Genomic DNA, 26,498 nt, shown 5'->3' on the forward strand with positions numbered 1-26,498 from the left:
CCCGAGTCATATGATATTCAGAGCACCAAACTGCCAATGAGACAGTGGGAGATTCCCTGCGTCATTCACCATCATTAAGGCGGCTGTTGGCAACGGTCCAGATCTGCATGATGGCAAAGCCCCTATAGCCAGACTTCACCACCAAAAACCAGGACCGCGCATATGGAGGCGCCAGTATGCCAAATCTGAAACACACTGAAGCAATGACACAATCTTAAAGCAAAAATTCACCCTGAGACACTTTTAAGACTGTTTTTAAAATAGCTGTGATGCAAGTTGTATTTGCGGATCCATCTTATTGTTTGATAGTATTTTTTTCTCTCTGCACATAACTGGCCAAATGCAGAAGACCTGACGACATGTCAAGAAAGATATTTTTCATGTAATGTCAGTTGAGTTTTGCAGCAGGAGATGCTTCAGCTATCTAAATCTTCAGCAGTAATGATCATGTTTTGACGTCAGTCCCCCAGTTTCAATTAAGGGACATGACTGTTGCTTTTCTGTGCTGGAAAAACTCCTGCACTTTTGCAGCATACTTCAAATTGAAATTCATTTTGGAATATTCTCAGACTATGTCAACAACTGCACACTGAGAGAATGCGGGTTTACGGAGTTATCTCGATACCTCTGCTGAGTTAAAGCCTCTTAAATCCAGAACGTGGACTGATGTTTAGTTATCCAGATAACGTCTTGGAACGAGCCCCTTGGTCTGTTCATTTAACGGTGTCCATGCTACTTGGAAAAGCTTGCAAGTTGTTGAAAGAACAGACCATAGAGTATGTTGCAGACAGGGAACGTAAGTTCCTCAAAGCAATAAATACACCGGTTTGTGCTAGAACTAATAGAATTAAACTGAAAACACACTGCACAAATGATTTACAGATACTGTATGTAAGCAAACAATTCTCACCTACTGCACCTAGTGGGTGGGTTAAAGGGTATGAAAAAAATCACTGTAGCATGTGTGAAATATTGACAAGTTCACTTGGCCATAGGCTTTCTACCCAGCAACAATCAATGCACAAGCCCTATGTTTTTTGTTCCAAATCCATAATCTTGCTTGTGCAAAAGACTGAAATTGATTTGAAGTGTACTGTCAGCTGTATTGCTTTTTATTATTGCTGTAATAGCTGCACCAAACTTTGTGCAATAAGTTCAGGCATGCTTCTAGAGGTTGTCACAAAGTATTGTGGGAAAAATATCACATCAGTGAACCATGTCGACATGTTCATGGCAGTTAGTAGGCAAAAAGGACAATCGCAACACCTCATTTAAAAATCACTCCAGCATCACAATCAAAAACTGTTGATGTATGACCGTGTACAAGTATGTGAGGGTGGAATTTTCCTTTAAGGAGCTCACATTTAGCCGTTAGCCCTGGGTTGTGCCTCAGACATTGGTCAGCTCCATTACCACGTCGTTGCGATGATCTTGACCTCATGTGAAGCTGCATTTCATATCAAACTCACTCTTCTGCAAAGAACCTGTGATGCAAATTCACAGAGTTTATATATAGCCTGTCTTTCATCAGCCTGCTTTTCCCCGATGCATTCCCAGTGGCTAAATGGAAAATGTGGACCAGCTGTGTGCTCATTCACACATGTGGACTTATTAGCATTGCCGGTGGCTAGTTTTTCTATTATTGCACGTGTCTTTTTACATAATTTCTAATTTGGCTAAATTCACTCCATCAATGATGTTATAAGAGTTAAATGACCCTACTTCCTTCTCTGCCTGTTTCCCACAGCATGTTTCTAAGGATGAAGCCAGTCTCATGGGATAGCCATGTTTTGTCACCATGACAGCTATGTCACTCAGCCCTCTCTGCAGTGACACCTGCCCAGCAAAGGATGCTGGGAAATAACGAGCACTTTTATCCCGGCCAGGATGACAAAGATTGGGAGGATGAGGAGGAGGAGGAGGAGCAGGGAAGAGAAAACGGAGAAGGGGAAGATGACCGTGACACGGAGAATGGAGAGTTAGAGGGTCTGGAGGAGATGGAAATGACGGGAGGACGACAATCCTGGGAAGGGAAAAGTGGCGAGGTGGTGAAACCAGCAGCCATTGTGGTCGGTAGACAGAGAGCAGACCGAGCACTGAGGCCGGGCAACCGTGGTATCGCATACATGTCCAATCAAGCCCTGCTACATCATCAACCAGCCAATAAGCAACAGCATTATCCCGCCGCAGCCAATCAGCAGCCTCATCAAGCAGGCCTGAATGCGCTGCAGAAGAGACGAGCTCTCATGGAGCGCAGCATGACCACAGTGGCTCCCATGGATGACACTTTCCTGACCATGATGGTGTTCCGCATTGGAATTCCTGACATCAAACAAACAGTAGGTGCATGTTCTCATCAAAAACACTCCGGCCAAGCACTATGCAAACATTTCATGAAACAAAGACACCTACACATCAGTACACAATTGACCCCTATTCTGAAACTGACATAAATCTACAGTTGAGGCAGACATTCATGTAGCACAGCTCAGTTCCTCACATCTGTAATTTGTGAGAAAAAAAAGAGTAAAACATTTTAAGAATGAATTGTCACGCTCAATCAAAAAACACAAAGTCTAGTTATCTATATAGAAAGAAAAGTCTCCCTTGCAAACGGAGCACTGACGGGAGGTCTTTCCAAATGAGGAAGTAGCTCAAGCCAATTCTCTCTGGTGTCACTGCCTCAGAGAGTGAGATAGATAGATTTAATTCAACAAACAGAAGCAACTTTACAATGTTAAGGTAGTAGTGGGTTTGGCTTATGTAACTATTTCTGATTCAGATCTTTGTGTAAGTAGACAAAACTTTACTTCTTTTTTTTTTTAAATACACATTTTTCTGCAGTGTTGACATCTACATCTGTTTCAAGTGTGTTGCTGAGAAGAACCCATGGGTACTTGATGCATAATTATGTTTTTTTTTACATTAGCCAAATAGTGTGAACAAATGTACAAGCACAGAACTTATTTCAAAGCATTTTCATTCCAGCCATCCCACACGCCCAGGGATGAATCCCAAAAGGAAGTAGGAAAAAACACAGAGCGTGTTATGTGTTATGTGTGTTGACATATTCAGTCAACAACACCATGTAAGCATCTGCCTTGGGTCAGGGATGGTCATAATTAGTTTCCAAAACTGAAGTTAGTATCAATTCACACTTACAATAGCTCTCCGCTGTACAGCGGCGGCAGGTGAGAATTGGCCGGCCCACACTCGCCATATCCAGGTGAGAGTGGGTGCCCCACTGTAACCCCTCCCCCCCCCCCCCCAATCTGCCTTTCTCCATTTTCAACTCCCTGAACATGCCGACTGTTCTACATGTCAGCTAATCTGCCCTCAATATAACAGTAATTGCTAATTATCTTATAGGTTTTAATGAGTTTAGGGAGAGCTGGGGAAGTGAGTGACGCTGGAAAGGAAGGAATATGTGGAAGGCATCTGCGTTGCTCTTAGGTCTTAGGACAGGCATCATATTCCGCTCTGCACAAGACTGGAAAAAAAAAAACACTCCGCACCCCAAACCTTGCAGCTGTAATATTATTGAGCTGAATTAGGAGAGCTGAAGAGAGGGAGGGGAGGAAATAAATAAGCAAAGAGGAAGATATACGCATTTGAAAAAAGCTTAATACTGCGCAGTGAATGTCCGAATAACTCTCCTGAGTGAGGACAAGTACTGCCAGATAGATCCCAGAAAACCCTTGGTTGAATAAAACTGAACAAAGGGGAAAGAAGTGTCGCTGTAATATACAGTGTACATTACATTAGACTTCTCTCCCAAGGATTAGCCAATCGACCTCTCTCTCTCACACACACACACACACACACACACTGTTGAAATATGTACCACAACACTGCACAATTACACACATGTAAGAACACACAGACACGCGTATACTTCACAACTCACTTATATACATGCAGATACACATACACACGCACACACCCCCATCATGTGGTTTACCTCCTAGGGACCACCAAGACATTGCTACGGCAACGGGTTCCTGCCTTCACTAATGAACTGGTTGCCATGCCAATAGAGTTGGCTACACTATCAAATAGTGCAACCTAGCGGGGGGGGAGGGGGTGTGGGGCGGGGGGGGGGAGGACATGAAACTGTGCTGAGCTGTGCAATTTGACTTAGAGTTCTCTGAAATGGAACAATAGCACAGATGCATACATCTCATTCAGAGCTCTCAGTGGCTGCTGGTAAAGACTTGCTCCCGGTCAGCTCTGTCCTCAGGCTCCAGAGTTTAATAAGAAAAGGACAAAAAAGATGGTCTTCCTGTGGAAATGTAATAATGTGAGGACATGGGCAGTGCACAAATCACCGTGAAATCTAGTAGTGCATACATCCAGGGTGATGTAGTAAGAGGTGTAGGAGCTTCTCTCTTAAAGCTAGGTTTTTCTCTCCCCCCCTGGATTGTGGTGTAAATCTGACACTGCGTATGGAGGGATCAAAGTGAAAGAAATCACAAAGGGAAAGATGTATCCCTGTATAGAATCTTTACTTCTGCATCAGCTGTAAAGAGATAAAGTGCTGTGAAAATAAATAGACCTGAATATCTTGATAGCACTGATAGACTATAAGGATAGCATACGTCATTGAATTTCCATGGATGTGGCAGATGATTAATTATTTAAAGTAATGCATAATCTGCACATACCAGATACTCGTGCATCTATCATTCACCAACTGATGCTAAAACAGTGATGCTACATTATTAATCCGTAATGATAAAATGCCAGTGGCTAGCTATTTAGCCAAACTGACTAAATATAGCTGTGTGTTAATATAATTGTGTGCACGCAAGTTTACACACACACACACACACACCTACACACACACACTACCATTAAATTGGTTGCTGTTTTAATGATATTGACTTTTCTTAGAGACGGAGCCAAACAGCCAAACGGTAAACAGAGTTCTGTGACTCCTGTAAAAAGAAAATGTCACAAAGAATGTCTTCCCGCCTGAAACACATGAACACGCCTGCCAGACAAAAGTAATTTATGGCGGCGAGCCTCAGTTTGCCACTGCCTGGTGCGTTTTTTGGTGCTAGAGGCAGAGAGAGAAAACTGTATACTAAAATCAGATTTTTCAGATTGAACTACTTATCTGACAAGTTCTTGATTGTGCATAACTGACTTTTCAGCCCATTCCCAGGACGTCAAATACTGACGCTTTGTCACTCTGCCTCCGATACCTGATGCACAAGGCACCTTTTAGCGTCTGTATGAGGCGGACCGGGCTTTCAAGTATCTACAATATAAACCCATCCCGTCATTATTAGACTGCGAGAGAACATTCTCCAGGAGTGAGATGACGTGGTATAAAAAGCCACACAGGGTTGGTGGGATGTTTGGTGGATGGATCAGACAAACACAGAACTTTCAACCCGGAGACCAGTGTTTGTGTCCGAAAGTTGCGATACTGATGTTTGTGACCTGTTTTCCGTAGGCCTATTCATGTTATGCTGTTCACGTTTTCCTGCAGTTATTTTAAGCCCAACTATGATGTTTTTCCGAAACCTAACAAAGTGGTTTTGTTGCCTAAACCTAAGCAAGTGTTTTTGTTTGAATTGACAACATTAATGATGTATTTGCTCTCTCTGTGTCTGTCAGAGGTGTCTCCAGTTTGACCAGGACTGCACAGTATGGAGCGCTAAGCAGCAGATCATCTGCTCCCTCAACGAGACGTTGTGGGACGTCTACAACTACGGCCTCTTCCAGCCGGCTGGAGACGGACGGGACGCCAAGTTCCTGGAGGAGGAGAGGGCCCTCCGAGACTACTCGCAGACCTTTGAGAAAGGGGTGCCTTACCTGGAGGTATGGAGGTGGGAATAGTGGGACAGCGACGGGACCATAGCCAGGATTTTACATTTACTGGGGTCTTAAAAATGCAAAGAAATCAGCTTCTAAAATATCCAAAAAGTGTTACCACAACCCCCCCAAATTTCCACAAAAGATACATTGGACTTGACGTCAGTTTCTTCAACGGCCCTGACTGAGTGCACTTGTTATTACTGAATATAAAATACAGCATTGTTGTCATCACCAAATACAGGAAAAACAGTTCAACAACAGCATCTTTTGTGTGCATCTTTGATCTTCTGAAGCTTCTGTTGTTTGATGACATTAACTATGGTACTGCATCATACTGTGAAAATGTTATTGCACATGAGGAGTGTTCTACAATTGCAGACAAATTACTCGCTGCTTACTTTTTTATTAGAATTCCCATGTTCAACACAGTAAATGAACCAATCTTGACAAATATAATATCCACCTCATGGACTTAATTGCATTCTGTGCTTTATATAACCTACAAATTATATTATGTTTCTCCACTTTTTGGGAAGTGGGCTGTGAGATGACATCAATATGATTTTGTCATGCTGTGATACAATTATCTCACAGTGCCCTCTGGTGGTCCAGCTGCTGTAAATGTTGACGAGCTGGGTGGGGCTGAGAAATATCCCGCACTCACGTTTTTGGCTTCGAACCAGAGTGTTTACATTCTTGACAAGGTTCCGGATGAGGACTGCTGCTCCACAGCAGAATGTATCTCACTGCTCCATGAGTGTATGTATTTATAACACGAGTAATGGCATTTTGAATAACGTCAGTGCTTGAATTGGACCAGTATTTGTTGGTATAGAGGAGTTTCTTGATAAGTTTAGTTCTTACTTTGTGCCATTACTTTTCAGATAAAACTAGTATCAAATATTAGGCCGGTTGCTCTTTTATGCTGGCCAAACCCACCTCTGATGCTTGAAATATGCAGCTGTTCTTTGGCTGTCTGAGGTGCAGCATGTGCTTCAGTTCAGCTGTCAGCTGATCTCACCTCAGCAATCCTCAATGGTTTACCATTACTGTACAGTACTGATGTGGAGACAGCACATTCAGTCAGGTGGTTTTCATTGACATGGTCTCTCATTCAGAGAGACAGCCGATGAAAAAACCCACCCAAACTCAGTGAATTCATCTTTTGAAAGATGTTGTGTTTTTGGCAGAATGGGGGTTTAGAAGACTGATTCTCTAGACCATATTTTAGAGCAATGTTTTTTTTTATTTCACTGCCTAATTATATATATCATTGCAGAGTAGAGAAGATTCTAAAACATTAAGACCAGCCCGTAAAAACTACTGCTGCCTGTGTATAATTAACATTTACAGAGAATGAAAGAAAACTATTTAAACAACACACAGTTTTTGGTCTCTTAACCATGGTACAGGTGTAAAAATAGCCTGTCGGGATGTATTATCAGTGAGTAAAATATATTTTGATTTACGTCAGAGCCTATGATATATATTTCTTTATGGATATGTAGTAAGCAATGCTTTGCTTCTCTGCTTTTTTAAAGTTCAGATTGTAAAACATCATCTGAAGTACATATTTACTGCACAAAAAAAAAAAAATTTTGTTATTTCCACCATTTCACCATCAAACTGAACTGTGATGCAGCATGACGATGAATCACAGTTTTCACACGTATCTTTTTCTGTACTCAGTTTAGGTACAAAACTAGAGTTTATAAACAGACGAATCTGGATGAAAAGGCGCTCTCCAAACTCAGCACAAAGGTATTTCATCGTGTGTCTATTGAATATTGCTGGTGCACAGTACTCATTTCTACTCAAATATTCCTTTCCTTCCTCTTCTACCGTTCTCAGGCCAGTCTGAAGAAGTTCCTGGATTACATTCAGACCGGAGCAATAGAGAAAATGGCAAAAGTCCTCGATAAAGGTCTTGATTCAAATTTCCATGACCCTGACAGTGGAGGTGAGTTTGCTATGTGTGCTGACTCTCACTGTGGAAATAACAATTTTGACTAAATTCATTCTTTAATTTCAAATAAATGATTGTACAAGTGGTATTGGGTGGTGATATGAAATGCTTTCACTTACACTCTTCTACTTACCATCCTTGCTGAACCTTTCCTCTTCTGTGGGTCAGAGACCCCGCTCTCCATAGCCATGCAGTCGGGCCTGCCGGTGGAGGGCATCAGGCTGCTGGTTCAGGGCGGCTCTCATTTGGACTTTAGGAGCAGAGATGGCTTCACACCGGTGCACAAAGCTGTTAGGGCTCACAATCACGCTGGGCTGATGGTAAGGACTTTGAATTAAAGTCGCATATATATATTGCAAACAGACTCAAGTTGGACAGGCAAGTGTTTCTGCCATGAAATATATTATTTTGTCAATCCCTGCAGCTTCAATATGCAATATAACACTGATAGTATATATATATATGAGATCAAATGTTAAATAATGAAACTATATATACATATAATTGATTTAGACATAAACGTGTTTCTCACAATGACTTAGTATCATTTGATTTATACCGTGTGTTGTATTGATCAGCCGCAGCATCACGAGTAAAATAAGGCCCAGCCATATACCCAAAGTCTTTCTTTCTCAGCTCGTCTATTTCTCACTACACACAGAATTTGCACATCCACCTTTATTAGAAAAGTGATGCTTTTCGTTGGTCTCTCCTTGCCAGGCTCTCTTGTCCCTCGGAGCATCTCCAAACTACAGAGACCGCTATGGCCTGACCCCGCTGTACCACACTGTACTGACAGGGGGCGACACTTCCTGCTGCGAGACCTTGCTGTATTACAGGGCGAGGCTGGGGACAAAGGATGAGAATGGCTGGGACGAGTCCCACCAGGTACCAATGGACATTTTAATATTGTTAATCTACCTTTCTATACATCCATTGATTTCCATCTGGTTTCATTGTTTCCTTTTTATATTTTCACATTAAGCATCTTTGGTCTTTGCCTCTCCTCATTTAACTTAAGATATGCACCAACATGTCCCTGTCTGATCTCTGCGTTTGATGTCTTGTACCGTCGCCCTCCGTCTCTCAGCGTTTTCTCACACTCCCCTCGTCTCAGCCTTCCTCACTCGTATCTCCATTCTCTCTCCTTCCATAGCACAGGGATGAAGAAGAGTTTGGAATGGAAGAAATACATAAGGTACCCTTCATCCTACCATCTCATCTTCCCCTCAGAATCGTGATGTGATAAAAATGTGGATAAACTGAATGAAGTGACTGACCACATGGTTTCCTTAAAACAAATCTGGGTCATCTCAAGAGTCCAGTTCAGAAAGAGCATTGGATACTATCTCTTTCTTACTGTAGAAGCGTGTGAATTGCCTACATCATGTCTCTGTGACATTCTGGTAAATTTGTGTTTGTGCTGCAAGCTGGTTGTCATGGTATTTTATTTTGGTTTTTGCCATTCTTTACTTTGTACATATCTTGTGATATTTAAGTCTGCAGAAAGACACGAGGAAGCCTCTCAGGCTGCTGAAGGCTCATTTCTGTTATTTGAATGAATTCTGTTTACTTTCTTTTCCATCACAGTGCAATGTAATTGTCTCTGACCTGTTTTTCTGTAAGAGTAATTATGGATCTAAATGTGGATGTAAGACATTATCTCCCTTCAATTCTAATTGTTTCTCTTTTGCAATATAGTTTTAATCTCCCCTTTTCTGCCTAATTTTATTCTACTGAAACTGTCGGATATGAAATCACCCTCTTCACTTTAACTTGTCTCTTTCTATACTTTTTGATTCTGACAATTTTTGGATATTTCTATCACGCTATTGACACTTAAAGGCTTGCCAGAACGGTTTTGCACAGCACTTGGAGCATCTGTTGTTTTATGGGGCTGAAACCTCCTCTCAAAATGCCTCAGGGAACACTGCACTTCACATTTCTGCCCTGTACAACAAGGCAAGTATGGAAACAGATTCCCTCATATGAAGCTATTATTACCATAATTACTACTGCTGTTCTCCCGAACGGTGTTAACACATCACTTTCCCTCTGTGAATAATCAGGAAAGCTGTGTCCGCGTTCTTCTGTACAGGGGAGCAAATAAGGAGGCAAAGAACAAGCTTGGTCAGACCCCTTTTCAGGTAAATGGTTTGACTATCAATTAAAACTGTACACAGTTTTATCATGTTTTTAAAGTGAAATTGCATTTATTTTTTTGAGTAGCTTTGACCAACAGTTTTGTCACAAACTAAAAGAGAAAAAGCAGACAACACAATACAACAAAAATAGCAATAACTACAATGGCTTATCTAATTACATCTTGTTTTGTTTTGTTTGTGTTTGCAGCTAGCTATAATGTCTGGTCACTTTGAACTTGGGGAAATCTTCAAAAACCATAAAGATTCTGACATAGGTAAGCTATCGTGCCAAACTGTCTCGTCTGAGGGGGCTTGTCAAGTTTTACAGTTTCACACCTGCTTTTCTTTGTACTTTCATGAAAATATCATGTATTTTGCCCTTACGATCTCCCTCTTTTTCCCTAACAATCTCCCTAATTCCTCCCTCTATTTCACCCTGTCACATCAAACCCCACTGCCCTTCCTCACTTCCTAATCCTTCTTACTCACCACCTCTGATCCCTCACCCGTTAACCTCACACCTCCCATCTTCAGTGCCCTTTTTGGAATCGCCAAAGTATGTTCCCAAGCGAAAAGAGAGCGCCTACACTCTACCTCTCCCCTCACTTCATTCCCACCCCCTACTGCGCGCTAACAGCGATAACTCCATGACCCAGTCTGACCCCCTGGCCCTGCCCAACAAGGCTGCAACCAATCCCGACCCGGGACAGGTACTGAGGACCATTAGGTGGATGCTCATCTGCTGATCTTTGTGATAATAGATATGCTTTGCTGGTGTTGCATTTCTTTTTCAGTCTTTGACATATAGTAAGTTACAGGATCAGCTTTGAAGTTCTGCCCATGTGGGACTTGTGCGTTTCTGCAGGGCCAACGCAGGGCCTCCATCGGCATGAGAAGCTCAAGCAGCCCCAGAACTCGTACTCGCTCCCCATCCCGGGGTAGAGGAGGCCAAAGTGACACAGAGGAGAAGCACCGACAGCCGAGAGGCAGACAGGGGTAAGGAAGGAATATATACGGTGTTAATGCAGATAGGGAGAGTGGTGGATTCATATTTTGACCAGGTCCTTTACTAACGGGGTTCACTAAATCTCCAGTTACCATCTGCTGTATGCAGGAAAATTACTATTTGAGTCTCAGATGCATACAGTATACTATTTTTAGGTCCAAGAATGTCACATATTTTAAGTGTGGATGTTTTCCTGCAGGGTAAAATAAATAGAGGAGCTCCTCACAGTCTGAAATATGTTTAAAAAATGTCAGACAGTGATGCAATTTCTCCACCGAGTCTACAGCCATGCTAGTGGCTCTGGGAGGCTGTACAGTTGTGCTTACAATGACAGATATTAACATGCTGATGTTTACCATCTTGGTTTAGCATGCTAAAATGCTAACATTGCTAATTAGGACTAAACACAAAGTTGAGGCTGATGGAAAGGATATTAGTTTGGCGGGTATAAAAAAAATAAAAAGTATTGAACAAATTAAAATGAAAATGTTGTCATAATCATGGCACTAGGTGCGCTGCTAGATCACCAAAGTTATTCATCATCAAGGAACTATGAATGTCTGAACCAATCATTGTCCTATCTATCTAATAGTTGTTGAGGTACTGGATTATTTTGAGATAATAATCCAGAAAAATCCCTGTTGACACAAAATGTGTGGTACTTGCTATTTGTGTCTTTTTTAAATTTTGAAACACTAATTCCATGTATACTAAATGACATTAATTTCAACCCTACATTCATTTCTTGTGTACTAACTGCCCTAATAGTATGTACTCTATAGTATTATTATAGCAAATATTTGAGGCGCACTGTGTTAAAATTCTTAGCACTTTCTATATATCTGACATACAATTACTGGTCACTGTTTGTAAATACAAGATTGCTGCACGCATTACTGTTGGTATGACTCAACTGTCTGTCTCCGATGAAGCCTGATGAGCTGTATGTTGTCTCACTTTGTCTCACTTGTTTTTCCACAGTGTGCAACACAGTCTAATCTCTTGGTTTTGTAAGAGACTCTCTTTCTTTCTCCCTCTGTAGTGCAACCTCAGTGGGCAGTGGAGGAGATCAGATGAAGCGTATGTACAGCGCAGTGCCAGGGCGGGTTTACATGGCCACTCGGGCCTACTCTGCTGGCGGAGACAAAGAGCTCTCACTTAACAAAGGCGACAGAGTTAAAGGTGAGATAGAGCAAATTCACAAAAAGTCAATTATGAGAATGTAAGAAAAACTTGCCCAAGACATCTTTTTAATCATGTTGTTTGAGGACAATTAGCTAAACGTTCTCAACTGGAGATGATTTTGTGTAATGCTGAGATCCTGTACTTCCAGTGCAGTTGCAATAGAGTTTAATTCCGGAAATAATTTAAACTACTGTGTCTAAAACATCAACAGCATGAAGAGATGTTCATGAGGGAAGAGAGGATTGTAAACAAGAGAAATGAGAAGCACCAGCAGACACATCCAGTCATCACAATACATGTTCCTCTCCATTCTCAGTGGACTGTTCAATATTGTTATTAAAAAAATGGCTTGAGGTAAACACGGAAGGTTGAGCGTCGGACTTATTACAGTGCAAGAGTTTGTGATAAATGATTTACTAGCCAAATTAAATTATATCCATCCATCTATGCTATCGATTTATCTGTCTATCTCTCTGTCTCAGTGTTAAGTGTGGGAGAAGGGGGATACTGGGAAGGAACAGCGAAAGGTCGTACTGGCTGGTTTCCGTCAGACTGTGTAGAAGAGGTGGCGGCTCTCAGCAAAGACAATCGATCAGGTAAGACAAAAGTTCGTTCATGTATAATTTAAAATAAATTAGCTATTGATGGTTTTGAGATAACTCTCATAAGACGCATACCAGTAATAGGAAATAGCACATAGATTGGAGAGAAAATGGGTTACCTACTCCCTCAGGCTGGAATTATCCTTTCAGTCACTGTAACACCCGGCACATGTCACACTCATGTTTACCAGCAGCTTCTTTTGCAGCAGACAGTGGCACACGTACAGCACAGAAATTAACTTGTCTCCTATTTCCACAGCTGCACTGCTCAGGCAGCAAGCAAACTATATGCCATGCAGAAAACTGGGAAAATATATACAGTATATATCAAAAAATATATTTGATTCGTTTGTGATCTGCACTAAAGACACAATACTTCTAAAACGGTGCAAAACACCTTCATGATCTTCCGTCATGAAGGTGTCATGACGGAAGCTGAAGGTGTTTAAATTGAGCATATGTTTTGCCTGCATGTGCCTTGCAGAGACGCGCAGCGAGAAAGCCAAGAGGAAGCTTTTCCGTAACGTCACTGTTGGAGCCTACGATGGCACTGATGGCCCCAGGTAAGAAAAGTTGCTATGACACTTACAACCTGTGATCTGTCAATAAGTAAGTTGGGGAAAGTCTAAACTGCTGGCAACGTGTAAATGTGAGGGTAGTTGTGTTTGTCTGCTCCCCTGTGACGTTTCAAATTGTCCCTGACTTTTCTCCCAATGCATGCTGGGACTGGCCCTAGCACTTCCCTGAACAGGATACCAGTTTAGAAAATAGATGGAGTCATAAAACAAAGATGAACTTGATTGGCTGCAGCCTCTGATATAGTTTGGCTGTGGATTGTCACATGAGCGTGGGCAGCCACTGAACTGTCTGCTCTCTGGGTTTATTACTGTAAGGAAAGACTGTGAGGCCATTTAAGGTGATTTTAAATAGTTGACACGCAGAAGGTTCATGTGTGTGCGCGCGTGCTCACTTGTTTCGCCTATTGTGCTTTCATACCATCCTGTCTGCTGCATGTGTCCATTTTCTCTGCAGATCCTGAGCAGCGCTTGTTCTCTATTGTTTCGCTGTGTGAACACGTCAGCGGTGAAGGCACAAAGAGCAGCCATGTCATTTTTCAGCTCTGCCCCTTTTGGCTCAACCAGACAAATGCACTTGTCTCTTTGATACATCCCGCCACATGCCTCTCTCTCTCGTCTGTTGTTGCTTGTTTACACTGAACACAATAATGCCATAATGAAAGGTAGAGGGGGTGGGGGGGGGGGGGAGGGTACTTCTCCTACATGGCATTTGTCTGAAGCTGCAGCTCAGCCCTGGGCAGCTGCAGCTGTGTTTTATGAAGCTATGCGTGTTTGTTCGAGAGTTGGTGTGCATCTGACTATGCCTGTGAGTGTGTGTGTCTTTGTGTGTATGTACATCATCCTGCTGATGAGTCATGAGGAGGCTGAGACACCAAGCAATGGTTCGGTCCCTGGGCTAGTGAGACTTAGCAGTCGCCACCCCGGGGTTTTACAGCCTCTTACGCATTGTAGCCGACATTACCCTTGTGCTGAGCCGCTGCCACCGTCATTACAAAAAGGCATTCGCTTTAATGCAGCTGCGCTTGTGTTCTAAATGGAAATAGCAGCCACTGGGGTTATGTTACCTGTGCTAAGCTGGTTAAGCGTAATTGCAGCACTGTGGTGAAGTGGTGCTCAATTAAGAGCAAGGTGATCCGGAGCATGTTCCCTCACTGCAGCTAGGCATTTGAGAGAATGTCAAATACTATTTCAGAGAGATATAGAGAGGAAGAGTGTTTGTTAGCCTGTGTGGCGATGACAGTTCTGATTTAGAGGAGAGGAGGGAGCGACAGAAAAGTTAGCAAATGTGAGTGTGAGTAAATCCAGGGTGAGAATCAGCTGTTAGTATATCTGTGATACAACAGTCAGTGGATGTGCAATTCGAGCACAGTCTCTCCCTGTGTCGCCTTATATTTGTACCCATCCCCCGCATCTCCACACCACAAATTCAGCTTTCCATCTCCCATATTCTGCAGCCAAACCCTCTTCCCGTCATGTAGCAGCACACACTCCATACACTCTCTCCCTGTTGGGATAATAGCTGGTATTCTCTCTCTCTCTCTCTCTCTCTCTTTTCATTCACAATGTCTTTCTCTTGTCTGAAGTATGCGGGGTGCAGACCATCACGCTGTCTCTCTCCTTCTCGTTACCCACCTCTCTCGCTCTCTCCTCCACTCTCGCGGTGCTCTCCGGCTGAGCTCTCGCTGGAAGACCGGGAGCGGGAGGAGGAGGGGGGAGGAGGTTTGAGAGCGTGCGCGCGAGAGAGGAGGGGGGGACATGGCAATGGGGGGTTGCGGAGAGAGAGATCTCTCTCTCTCCCTCTCTTCTTCGTGGCCGTCACTGGGCCCCAGAAACAGGAGCGTGTGGTTCATTTACAGGTAGCGGCTGTTTCCTCATTCATTGGCTGGCTATGGATGTGAGGAGAGGACAATGGAGAGAGGGGAGAGGTAGATGATGCTATTGAGAGGCCGTGCCTTTTCAAAGACAGACTAATAAGCTATGTATTTTGTTCGTGTGTCTCTGAGTGTCCGTGTGTGTATCTGTGCGTGTGTCTAAAATGTGTATTTTTCCTATGCATGTGAATATCTGTGGTACGGAAGTGGCTATTGAATGGAGACTCTGCAGCCTGTTTATTTCTGTGTCTTCCTCCCGTGTGTCTCTGAACGCCGTGTGTGTTAGTGCATGAAAGGGAGCACATATTGATGCATTTCAGTCAGACAGTGTGGGTGTATTTCATTCTCTTTGAGTCATGATTTCTTTAAGCAGATATTTTTCATTCACCAGGACTTCCCATTTATTCCTGTTCCTTTTTAAAGAAATGTATTGTCACATCCCATCTTTTTTTATGTATCCCAGTGTATCATTAAGAATGTGAGGTATTGTGTCTGTACAGAAGGATGAAAGTGAATAAGTCAATAAGTGGAAAGAGTGCGGTTTGTCAGCTCCTTTCGAGCTCTAATTTCAGATACCACGAATTCTGTGCATGTCTGTGTGCATGCATTTGTGTTTGTGTGTGTGCATATACACTGAATGAAATTAATGTGTTTTCACTTATAAGTGTGTACGTCGTGTACATGGTGCTTAATTGCTGTGGGAGTATCTCCTACCTATAATTGTATGTACTATTCATCCATCTACCACGTCTCAATCCACAGTGTGTGTCACCAACACCCATCATGTGCCTCACTTGTGTTGTGTGTGTGTATAGTCCCCACATCGCCAGTCTATCTGCATGTACATTCAGCAGGTTAATGGTTAAAAAGCTGCCTTTTTTTCTCAGTAATTGTGGGTAGAAGAGAGGATGACTCAGGAGGGTACATAATAACTCTGGTCTCTAGTAGGCTTACAGCTTCATTGCAGCCAGTTCAGACAAGAGTGTGTCCTACAAGCCTACAGGGATTAACCAGGGACTTTGCGATTTGTATGGCCCTAATTGGCCAGGCTATAGTGGTCAATGTGGTGACATACAAGATGAATAGCTTTTAAATATGTAAAGGAAATCAGGTGTGTTACTGCAAGCCAGCAACACAACTTAGACCACCTGGAGGACCAACGCAGGCCACATTTACCCTTGTAGAAGTGGATGGATGAAGAGCCCAATGGATTTGTCCACCCACTCTTTGCTACTTTGATCCTCAGAGAGGGAAAGCATGGTGGAGGACAGGGTGAGAGAAAAAGGAATGAGGTGTGAGGAGCAGATGGCTGGAAGGCGGCTGTGCGTTGGCGAAACAGTAACATTGATGGAGAACACACAAGGGATGGACCTCAGTAGGGGAAACTAGCGATCGTCTGTTCAGTGCTAAAGTTACAACTTGGTGTCGAAGTCTGGATCTTCAGGCCTGTAGGCCAACGCTCATGCCTCCGCTGTACCTCTGTGTGATCTGTGATTCCACAGCCAAACTTTATTACATGCTCTTGAATACACAACACCTTGCTGGGTCTGTACTGTAAGAGGCGGTGTGGAATATTCTATTACTGATTTTGTTATTTTAGGACCTGTATACACATGGGTGTTTCACAAGTGGCGGAGGCAGAATGAAGTTGGAGTGATGGGGTCCTCTGCCAGACATAGAAAATATTTATATCTGCTGCCTAAAACTAAAAAATAAATCAAAATGTTGGCGTTTTTAAATGTTACATTGTGGGTTTATTTAGGGTTGCATGGCCAAGTTACCCTGCCGACTTGATTGTCAGGAAACCAATCAAATGGTTGTGTTTAGTTTACAGAGATTTAGCACCACGGTTTTGGGTCTGTTGATTCAAGTGAAGGAGAATTGTAATTGAGAATTTGTATGGAGCCCGAGAGTATACAGGCAATACCCGGAATTATTGAATTCATGGCTGAAAACTCCTATTTACGTACACTACTTCTCATGAAGGTCCAGGTGTGAACGCACACAGAATTCACCTCAAATTCTCATTTGAAAAGGGGGAGGGTCTAATAGAAGAAGAAAAAACATGTATTCCCCTTGAGTATACCCGGAGCATTTTCACTGCATTATTGGGAGTCAAACTATTACTATAAATATAGACAATTCTTCCACCAGGCAACTTATCCTGTTCACTCACAGTTATCCATTCTAGGAAATCAAATCCTTTGATTTGATTTCAGTTGGAGTGTCAGTTTGGTTTAAGTTGAAGAGCACATACGTACTAACACTGGAATGAGCTGCCTCGGAAAGAAATATCTGGAATCCCTCTTAAATCATACAGCTCTGCTCAAGCCCCGGGCTCTCTAACATAACCAGGGTGAATTGACATTGTTGGAAAGTCAAGTCCAGAAATGAGTCATGAGATGTGGCTGTGTGTGGCAGTGTGAAGTCCATTTAAAACCGGTCCTATATTCGAGAAAGGGTTGTAAAGCAGCTTGGCCAAAAGTCCCAGACATGGTAATAGAATAATAAAGGAGTTTGCTGGGCCAGCTGTTACACTACTGTAAGTGTGATGATAAGCTTGCATCAAGTCTGATCATTTCTGCCCTCCGAGGCTGTGGTCTCTTAGCAAGAGGAGCTGTTTGTGGAGGAAGATCAGAGGTCTGTCCAATGTCTTCTGCTCCATGATGTGATGTGTCATGTATGACCGGTAGTGGTAGTAGCGCTGGAGTCGGTAAAACACTATCCTTGCAAAAGCTGCCAGAGGCAGCGAAAGCTAATGCAGCAATTTAGGTGCATTTGGAAGTTTCCATTATCAGGGAAGTGTATGTGCACATTTTTCTAATGTGCCGTCCCCCCCCCAACCCAGTGCTTGTCAGCTCTAGCTGGATTAGTCCATAGTATGGAATGTCATCTCATATACACTTCCTCTCATTGTGACACTAACTGTATCCCTGACATCAACCCTTTTGTGCACCAGCATTTTTTGTATGACATTCTCAAGCCAACCTCTTTTGCTGCAGTGTGATATCATAATGTGATGCAGTATAGCTGTTTTACACATTCAGAAAAGGCTTTATTTGCATGAAAATAACACTTTTCTGTTGATATAGAAGTCATATAGCTCTGTTTCTCTCCTATTCTCTGTCTTTCTCTCGCTGTCTCTCTCCATCCCCTTCTCCTCTGCTCCCACTTTACTCTTTCTAAGTGACTACATCATTAAGGAGAAGACAGTGCTCCTGCAGAAGAAAGACAATGAGGGCTTTGGCTTTGTGCTTAGGGGAGCCAAAGGTGAGCCTCTTCACCCAAATTTGCCTCATATTTTTCTGTCTCTATAGCCTTCTCAGTCTTGTATGCTCTTTTTCTCTCTTTATATCCCTCTAACCCTCCCTTTAACATTTTGTCTTCTGCAGCTCAGACTCCCATAGAAGAGTTCACTCCAACGCCAGCGTTCCCCGCGCTGCAATACCTGGAGTCTGTCGATGAGGGGGGCGTGGCCTGGAGGGCGGGCCTCAGGATGGGGGATTTCCTCATCGAGGTAAGGGCCAGAGGCACTTTGGACTAACGCACAGACTGAACCTGAAGCACTATATTACATTGAGTGAGGGAATACAATTTTACTAAAAAAATCCCACTAATGAATGCAACAAGTGCTGGCATTTTTCTCCGAGAGTGTCACAAATCATTCTGGGAAATATAGGAAATGAAAAAGACCAGGCAGCCTGAAGAGAAGTCTGTACACCAATACTGATGCACTGAACTGATCACAGATCAGTGATATCTGCAGGGTGGACAACAGGACCACTTTACAATACAATAGCTTGCAGTAAATACCAATTTGATTGATAAAACACATCGGACCATATTTGCAAGAAAGCGGTTTGTCTCTAAATGTTTTGTGTATTCAGCGTCTGATTAACTAAGACATCGATCATTAAGCAGCCGGGTGCTGAACCTCCAGATGCACTCTGCAGGTTAAGGTGAGCTGATAGGCGCAGATTGGATTTCTATGAGATCAGAAAAGAAGATTGTGATTGCAAATGTTTACTTATTTTTTGTTACTATTACTCAAAATGTTACCCACACATGTTGCCACCTCACAGCAAGAAGAGTCAGTGTTGAGTTTGCATGTTCTTCGTGTTCGCGATTGTGCTCTGGTTTCCTCCCACCACCAAAATGTGTGTCCTCGCTGGGCTGTGAATGTGGGACATCAGTTAAGGCATAAAACCTGTGCCCTTTCATGTTTCTATGCCCGTTCAAGCAGCAACGTTCTGGCCTTTTTGTACCTGTTAAAGTTCCCATTAGTTTCCTGAAAAAACTCAGTTCTAAAAATTGTGATTGTCAAACAGCTGACAGATCTGCTAATTAGTATTCAACCTAATATGAGTCACTTCTGTAGCTGCCCAAGCCTTTGTAACTGTGATTTACTGTAATCGCTGCATGAATTGCTGGTGCACTCGTCCAAAACACTGGAAAATGATGTATGTTTGAAGAAAAGTCTTTGAAATCTGCAACAACATATGCCAAACGTGGGAAAGCTGCATTACCAAAGTGAACCAGTGGTCACAAAAAGCCCCTCAGTTATTCTGTAAAGTGTGTTTCAGTTTTTTGCTCCACTCGCTTGTACCTACCTTTTCTTTTCTTCTTTCATTTAAGTGGATCAGCTCATTCTTCATTAAGTCCTTCCGTGTCTTTGTGTCTGTAAGGTGAACGGCCAGAATGTGGTGAAGGTTGGCCACCGGCAGGTGGTCAATATGATCCGACAGGGCAGCAACAGCCTTATGGTGAAAGTTGTGATGGTTGCTCGAAACCCTGAACTGGAGGATACTGCTCGGAAGAGAGGTACGAGTCAAACTTTTCTCGTATGTCATTTCCATCCCATGTTTATGATGTGAAGATAAAGCTGATTGCGTGTTTACTTCGCCTTAAAAGCCTGTTTGAATGTGGTTGTCAATGGTGACTGCATGTTTATACGAGAAGACTAAACATTAAGTCTGCATTTGGCTGGCTTCCCTTGGCAGCCCCGCAGCAGACTAAAAGACTGACTCCTCCTGCCATTGCCCTGCGCTCCAAATCAATGACATCAGAGCTGGAAGACATGGGTAAGGTGATAGGGGGGGGGGGGGGGGGGACAGACAAAGGATTGATTGCAAATAATTAAAAGGATGGGGGGAAAGAAATTTATTTTTTTTTTAAAGATTATAGGCCCCACCAGTTTTTTTTCTGGGGGGGGTCACATTTGAAATGTGGGTTATCAGCTTCTCTGCTAGATGATGGTACACTACTAGGGCACTATTAGGGAAACGCATCATTAAATATGAACCTGAGATGATGCAGAGAGCCAAGAGAATTATCCATTACTGGGGCAATATCATTTTTTTCATTAGCAATACTTTGATGTGAAAGGAGCTTTTAGATTAATTTGCATGTTTGGTATGAAGAAGAAAGGTTATAACTAAACAGGTTGTGAAATGATACTGGTCTGGTGCTATCAGTCACAAATTGTTTTTCTTTTTCTTTTGGACCAAATATGCTTCTGCATACAGTGGACAAAGGTGGGAGAATCACGGATTTGTGTGCTCTCATTATCATTTCCGTCCCCATCACCATTCCTCTCATCACATCAGTATTCACACCATCACATGTGTCCGAGTATGTATTTCATCCAGCTATGTCAACTGCCTAATAATACACATGACTACACAGCAGTTCTAGTCACACCTAATTTCTGTTTTCCAAATTATGTTTGCTACAGCTGCGTCTCCATGGAAAAAGAAAGCAGGTGAATATCAGCCTTAATCGTTACCAGTCATCAGCCCCTGAGCTTTAATTAAAAGTTAGCCTGTTTGATGCTCCTTTTTCCCCCTCCTTTTTCAGAATACGAGTCCTCTCTTGGTCCTGATAAGAAGAAGACCGTCTATCAGATGGCACTAAGTAAACAATCTCTCTCACCACTCTTGTCATACTGTAAAAGGGTGTTTTAAAACCTTGAGGGGATGGGAGGGAATCCTTCTTTTCATGTTTCTGCCTTTTATTTTATACTCGCTCTCACTTTCTCTCTACATTTCTTTCCTGCCCTGCCCCTGCTTGGTCTTTGTTTTAGATAAACTGGATGAAATCTTGTCTGCTGCCCAACACACTATTACTCCAGACAACCAGGGCCAGAGGGGTCATGGAGGCAAGAGGGACCGGAGCAAGAGTATTGTTCCCAATGTCTCCAATGAGGTACTGTTGAGAATGGAAAAGAGATGGTCATAGTTTTGGTCGTTACCCTAATTCATGGTCCTGCTTCCATACCACATTCACATACAACAGAGCTTCTCCACTGATTTAGGATACAGCAGATATTTAGTCATGGACGTGACTAATGCTAGAAAAGGTTTAAAGTGGCTTGGTCTTAAGCTCTCTTTTTTAGCTGTGTACGTTCTCCTGCTCTCACTGCACTTTACGGAAAATGATTGACAATGGATCAACCACACTAAAACATTTATTTAAGTGTGAGGCAGTTTGTGTTCATGCATCCATGCTCTGTTGCCTGATACTCCAATACTCAGACTGACTGGTTCTTTTATATTGCATTATACTGTATATCAGCTTAACAGCCGACATCAATTAGATTTGATTATGTGTTATTAATGTTTCCTCTTCTCTCTCTACTCCTTTCTTCCTTTCAAATTCTCTTTTTGTCCCTTTTCAAAATGTTTTTTCGACAATTGAAGCAACCCTATGAGCATCAGTCATCAGTGAGTATGGTGCAGCCCGGACCAGGTTTTGGCTACAACCAAGCTCATTTTCAACCCGGCCACACTCAGCATGCAGTCATGATACGTCAAAAATCTATTGGTAATGACAATCGTCATGGAAAGATTTCTGCCTGCTCAATAGTTTCTTTTTAATTATATAAAAACCTGTCTTCTTGCTCTCAGGTGTAACAGAGGAGGAAAGACAGTATCTACACCCACCCGCTATAAAACTGGCTCGCAGCCTGTCGGTGCCGGGACCGGAGGAAATACCCCCACCCCCTAACACATCCGCCCCAGAGCCACCTTTATCAGCAGGCCCTCATCCTGTGAGAGGGCCTGCTATGCCCATACCCCCTGTATCTCAAGCCCACTACCAGCTCCAGTCCCAGCCAGGGCATGCTACTCAAGCAGGCTGGGAGAGGGGTGGGCCTGGTGGGATGAACCAGCAGGCCATGGTCCCCACCCTCCGCAGACAATCTGATGGACTGGGTGTCAGAGAGCCGGAGGCGCCCAGGAGAGGTGGTGGCAAAATGGGAGGGTTAAGGAGAGGCTACAGCAGTGCTACACCACCGACAAGTGCTAAGCCAAAGGCCCCACAAGCACCGCAACATCACCCGCACATGGCCAACTGGGAGCAGGGTGGAGGGGTTGGCAGGGGTACAACCAGGAGGGGTGGTCGAGGAGCTCTGATGAAACAGTCGAAAGTGGAGGATGGTCTGAGACAGCACCGAGGAAAAGGAGTTGCAGTCAAAGAGAAGAGCTCCATCCCCATCCCCACCATCATTGTCAAAGCTCCCTCAACCAGCAGCAGCGGGCGAAGCAGCCAGGGTAGCAGCATGGAAGCTGAGCCCCTCCGCCATGTTGAAGACCACACCTCAGCAGATACGACCTCAGACAGCCCCAACACCAGTCTACCTTCACCACTCACCCCTTTGCCACCTCAGCCCCCTACACCCACATCCTTGCCTTCATCAACTGTTGCCCCATCTGTTTCCTCGCAGCAAAACTTGGAAAACTTGGACTACACGTCAACATACGGTACGGCCTTTGGAGGAGGAGGGGCACGCAGGGAAAGAGAACGTTTCCGAGATATGAGAAGAAAGAGTGCTTCTTTCTTCCTATCAACTGAGGAGGACATTCAAGGAGAGGCAGGGGGAGGAGTAGAGGAGGGAGGAGGAGCAATAGGGGCAAGAATTCAGCCGTTACAGGGCATACAAATGGAAGTGCCCACCCCTCGTCTACGGCCCTCCAAGTCTATAGATGAGGGCATGTTTTCGGGAGACAGCTATGTCCACTATTCCAGCAGCATGCCCCCAGCCTTTGGCCTGCCTGAGTATTCTTCCCCTATTCTTGGTCAGGATGGCCAGCCCAAGTCAGCTCCCTCAATGTATGGCACCCAGGCCACTACTACTTTCATCCACCCACTTACAGGGAAAGTTCTCGACCCCTCGTCCCCACTTGGCTTGGCCCTAGCTGCAAGAGAGAGGGCCCTAAAAGATGACCGCAGGACACGCAGAGAGGAGAGACACTTTGGTCGGCAGCTGTCCACAGTAGGAGCGTTCCCTACTCCTGTTCAGACCCCAACTCCTTCACTTTTTGCAACCCCTACACAATCTGCCTACACTTCCCCTGTATCCGTCCACCTAAGCTCCCCCACCGCCACCACCTCGCCTGCATCTATGAGCCGGCCACAGTCACCAAGGATATTACGTTTGGGAGGAGGAGGTGGGGAGAGGATGGAGAGAGACAAGGAAGGAGCGCCAAGGGAGGGTCTCAGAGTTCGCTTCTCAGAGGACCGAACCAGTCAGCATTCAACCCAGTATTACCCACAGAGCCCCAGGGAGAGAGAAAGAGAAAAGGAGGTGTATGACAGCAGACCTGTTCCACCCATGCAGCCTCCTCCACCGCCGGTTCAACCCGCACCCCGAAGACCTTCCTTTCTGCAGATGGATAGTGCTCCCAACACCAGCTACGTCCCTCAGTATACTGTCCCCACAGCCCCCGCACAGACGCATGAAACTAGAGCAGGGGTGGGTGGAGGTCTAGGACTGATGGTTCTCCCTCCACCAGCTCCCTCAATAGATGCAGAGGATGAGTTTGTCTTTTCAGATCCCTTGCCCCCTCCTATACAGTTTGCTAATGGTAAGAAGGAGAGAGTCCAGGAGTATCCTCAGCAGCATCAACACCGGAGTCAACACTCTGCTGCTGTTGCACCACCTCCTCCACCCTCTCTTCCATCTAGCAAGCACTCAAATGCTCCCCAACCCTCCTCACAGGGTGGGGACTCTGCTGCCTCCAGCCTTACATCCTATGACAGTGAGGTGGCCAACCTTACACAATCGGCTCTCTCTCCATCTTATCCGTCCCCACAGATATTTCCCCCTCCGTCTGCCACTACCACCACCGCTACACCTTTGCCTGCCACTTCACTACACAGACCCCAGCCCATGTCTCACTCTCACCCCTATTATGGCAGCTCTAATGACCCCTCAGTAGGTGGTCACATCATGGCCCAGGATAGAGGCACAGCCACCATTACCTATGCTACCACTACCATGACATCCACTGCAGCCCCCACCACCACAACCTCACCAGGATCCTCTGACTACAGTATGACCATGGCCGGGCACAAGACTGGCCTCAGCACAGGGGGCAAAGCCGCTGACCATACTCATCACCCTACTGTTACACCGAAGAGCGGAGACTGGCAAGATGCCGTGGTGGATTCTGGGATTGAGGAGCTTGACAGTCACAGCAGTAGCGACCACCATTTAGAAATGCTGGGATTGAGTGGGCTAAGAGGAGAGAGGGGAGGGATCGGAGGAGATGGGCGAGGAGAAGAGGGAGAGAGAGGAAGTGAGCATCAGGATCCTTGCACAACCTACTCAGGTGGGCAAACATTTGAGTTGCACAGTGCCAAACTGGCAAATCCAGTGTTTCCAAGGATGACTCATTACAAGGAGGGAGGAGGGAGGTGCCCGCCTGTTGCACTACGTAGGCAGAACAGCACCAACCCTGCTCCTTTGCAGTTGCACAGACAAAGCAACCCGGACGATGTTAGGTTAGAAGGAGTGTTCGAAGATGAAAGGAAGCGCAAGCAGAGTCGATCCAAAATGGAGGATGGCTTCAACACCTCTCTGGCTGCCTGCTTAGAGAGGCAGATAGACCCTCGGTCGGTGAACTGGGTTGAGGTTGGTGAGCATGAGCAAGATGGAGTACAGAGAGGTGGTATCGTTTTGGAGGGCCGCAGACTTCACTCCCCTCTTGCTGGCGTGAAGGCGAGCATCATCAATGAGCTAAGCTCCAAGCTACAACATATGAAGAGCATGGATGACTGGAGCCACACTCCAAAGTCACCCACCATGCATAGGTTTGTTTGTTTTCATTAACCGGCCTTTAATATTAATATGAAAGTTTGCATATCTGCTTTTTTTAACTGAAGTTTGTTGTTTGTCTGTCTCTCAGGTATTCAGCGGATTTCACGGATGTATTTCATAGCCCCCCTTCTGGCCATTCCACCTCGCCATTACCCACCTCCTCTCCACAGCATCGTCAGATCCTGACACCAAATCTGTCGGCCACTCCTTCTGTCTCCCCATCCTCTCAAGTCCCAATTCAACGCAACTGGACCCGCTCCCCATCTCCACAGATGCCTACCTCCCCAGTTCATGCACACCCTCCCCATTCTCCGACCTACTGCCCATACCCAACGTCGCCAAAGCATCGGTCCAAGTTGCGCGGGCAGACTTTTGATTTTCAGTGCAGTCCCACAAAGGAGATGAGGTCTTCAGTCTCACGACGGCGAGCTCCCAGTCCTCTTATCTATAACACTGAACAGCCAAACCCAACTCCTCCCAGGCCTTCCTCTCTCCCAATCCTTCCCATTACACCTGTCTACAACAACCCCTTTGACTTCCCCGGGCCCCTCACCCCTCCTTCGCCTGGAATCCCTCTAGGAGATACCTACGCGACTTCAAATCCTCCACTCTTCTCCCCATCTGGTGTGCCAAGTGCGAACCCCCTACTTGTCTCCCGCTCTCTCTCCCCCACCCATTTTCTCTCTGGCGCCTCATCCCCCATACACTTGCCCCTCAGCCCATCCTGCCTCAACTATCCCCATCTCACTCCTCCTGCGCCAGCCAAACCCTTTGCTGTCAAGCCCCTGCCCTACTGGACCAAGTACGATGTGGCCGACTGGCTGGCTTACCTAAACCTGGGGGAACACAGAGAGCGTTTTATAGACAATGAGATAGATGGATCACATCTGCCTTCGCTCACCAAGGATGATTTCCTGGACCTGGGAGTGACACGTGTGGGACACCGCATGAACATCGAGAGGGCGCTGAAGAAACTCACTGACAGGTGAGGGAGGACTAATAGACTCTGGAACACATAGAGGCAATGTGGTCAAAGGTAAAAAAAGGAAGCACTGGATGGTGAAGGACAGTCAAGTTAGCTGGGCCGTCCCCTTTCTTCATTAGATGCATATAATTTGATACGTTATCTCATCTTCCCTCCAACCCTTTTCTCTTTATTTACCAGTTTTATCAACCCTATTTAGTTTGCTCCGCCTTAATTTCATTTCCGTTCATTTCTAT

General features: G+C 44.6%; 1 protein-coding gene across 1 annotated transcript; it reads left to right on the forward strand.

Moving 5' to 3' along the window:
* The first annotated feature begins 1,850 nt into the window (after window positions 1-1,850).
* Window positions 1,851-26,266, forward strand: LOC142951335 (SH3 and multiple ankyrin repeat domains protein 1-like). The gene is made up of 26 exons (XM_076092831.1): window positions 1,851-2,339; window positions 5,626-5,829; window positions 7,516-7,587; window positions 7,678-7,786; window positions 7,961-8,112; window positions 8,513-8,680; window positions 8,949-8,990; window positions 9,638-9,754; window positions 9,862-9,939; window positions 10,145-10,211; window positions 10,471-10,646; window positions 10,802-10,932; window positions 11,985-12,124; window positions 12,610-12,723; window positions 13,214-13,292; window positions 18,366-18,448; window positions 18,571-18,695; window positions 19,864-19,999; window positions 20,179-20,259; window positions 20,704-20,712; window positions 20,913-20,939; window positions 21,035-21,091; window positions 21,261-21,382; window positions 21,877-22,000; window positions 22,084-25,270; window positions 25,366-26,266. The coding sequence occupies exons 1-26, from the start codon at window positions 1,851-1,853 to the stop codon at window positions 26,264-26,266; spliced, it is 6,990 nt and encodes a 2,329-aa protein (XP_075948946.1).
* The last annotated feature ends 232 nt before the right edge of the window (window positions 26,267-26,498 follow it).

The sequence above is a fragment of the Anarhichas minor genome, unplaced genomic scaffold (assembly GCF_050575085.1).
Source record: "Anarhichas minor isolate MPS153535 unplaced genomic scaffold, ASM5057508v1 ptg000017l, whole genome shotgun sequence".
Classification (NCBI taxonomy): Eukaryota; Metazoa; Chordata; class Actinopteri; order Perciformes; family Anarhichadidae; genus Anarhichas; species Anarhichas minor.

Coding starts and splice junctions, on each gene's coding strand:
- LOC142951335 (XM_076092831.1), top strand. CDS start 1,851: ATGCTGGGAAATAACGAGCACTTTTATCCCGGCCAGGATGACAAAGAT. Junction 13,293..18,365: donor GATGGCACTGATGGCCCCAG/GTAAGAAAAGTT, acceptor ACTCTTTCTAAG/TGACTACATCATTAAGGAGA. Junction 18,696..19,863: donor TGGGGGATTTCCTCATCGAG/GTAAGGGCCAGA, acceptor TGTGTCTGTAAG/GTGAACGGCCAGAATGTGGT.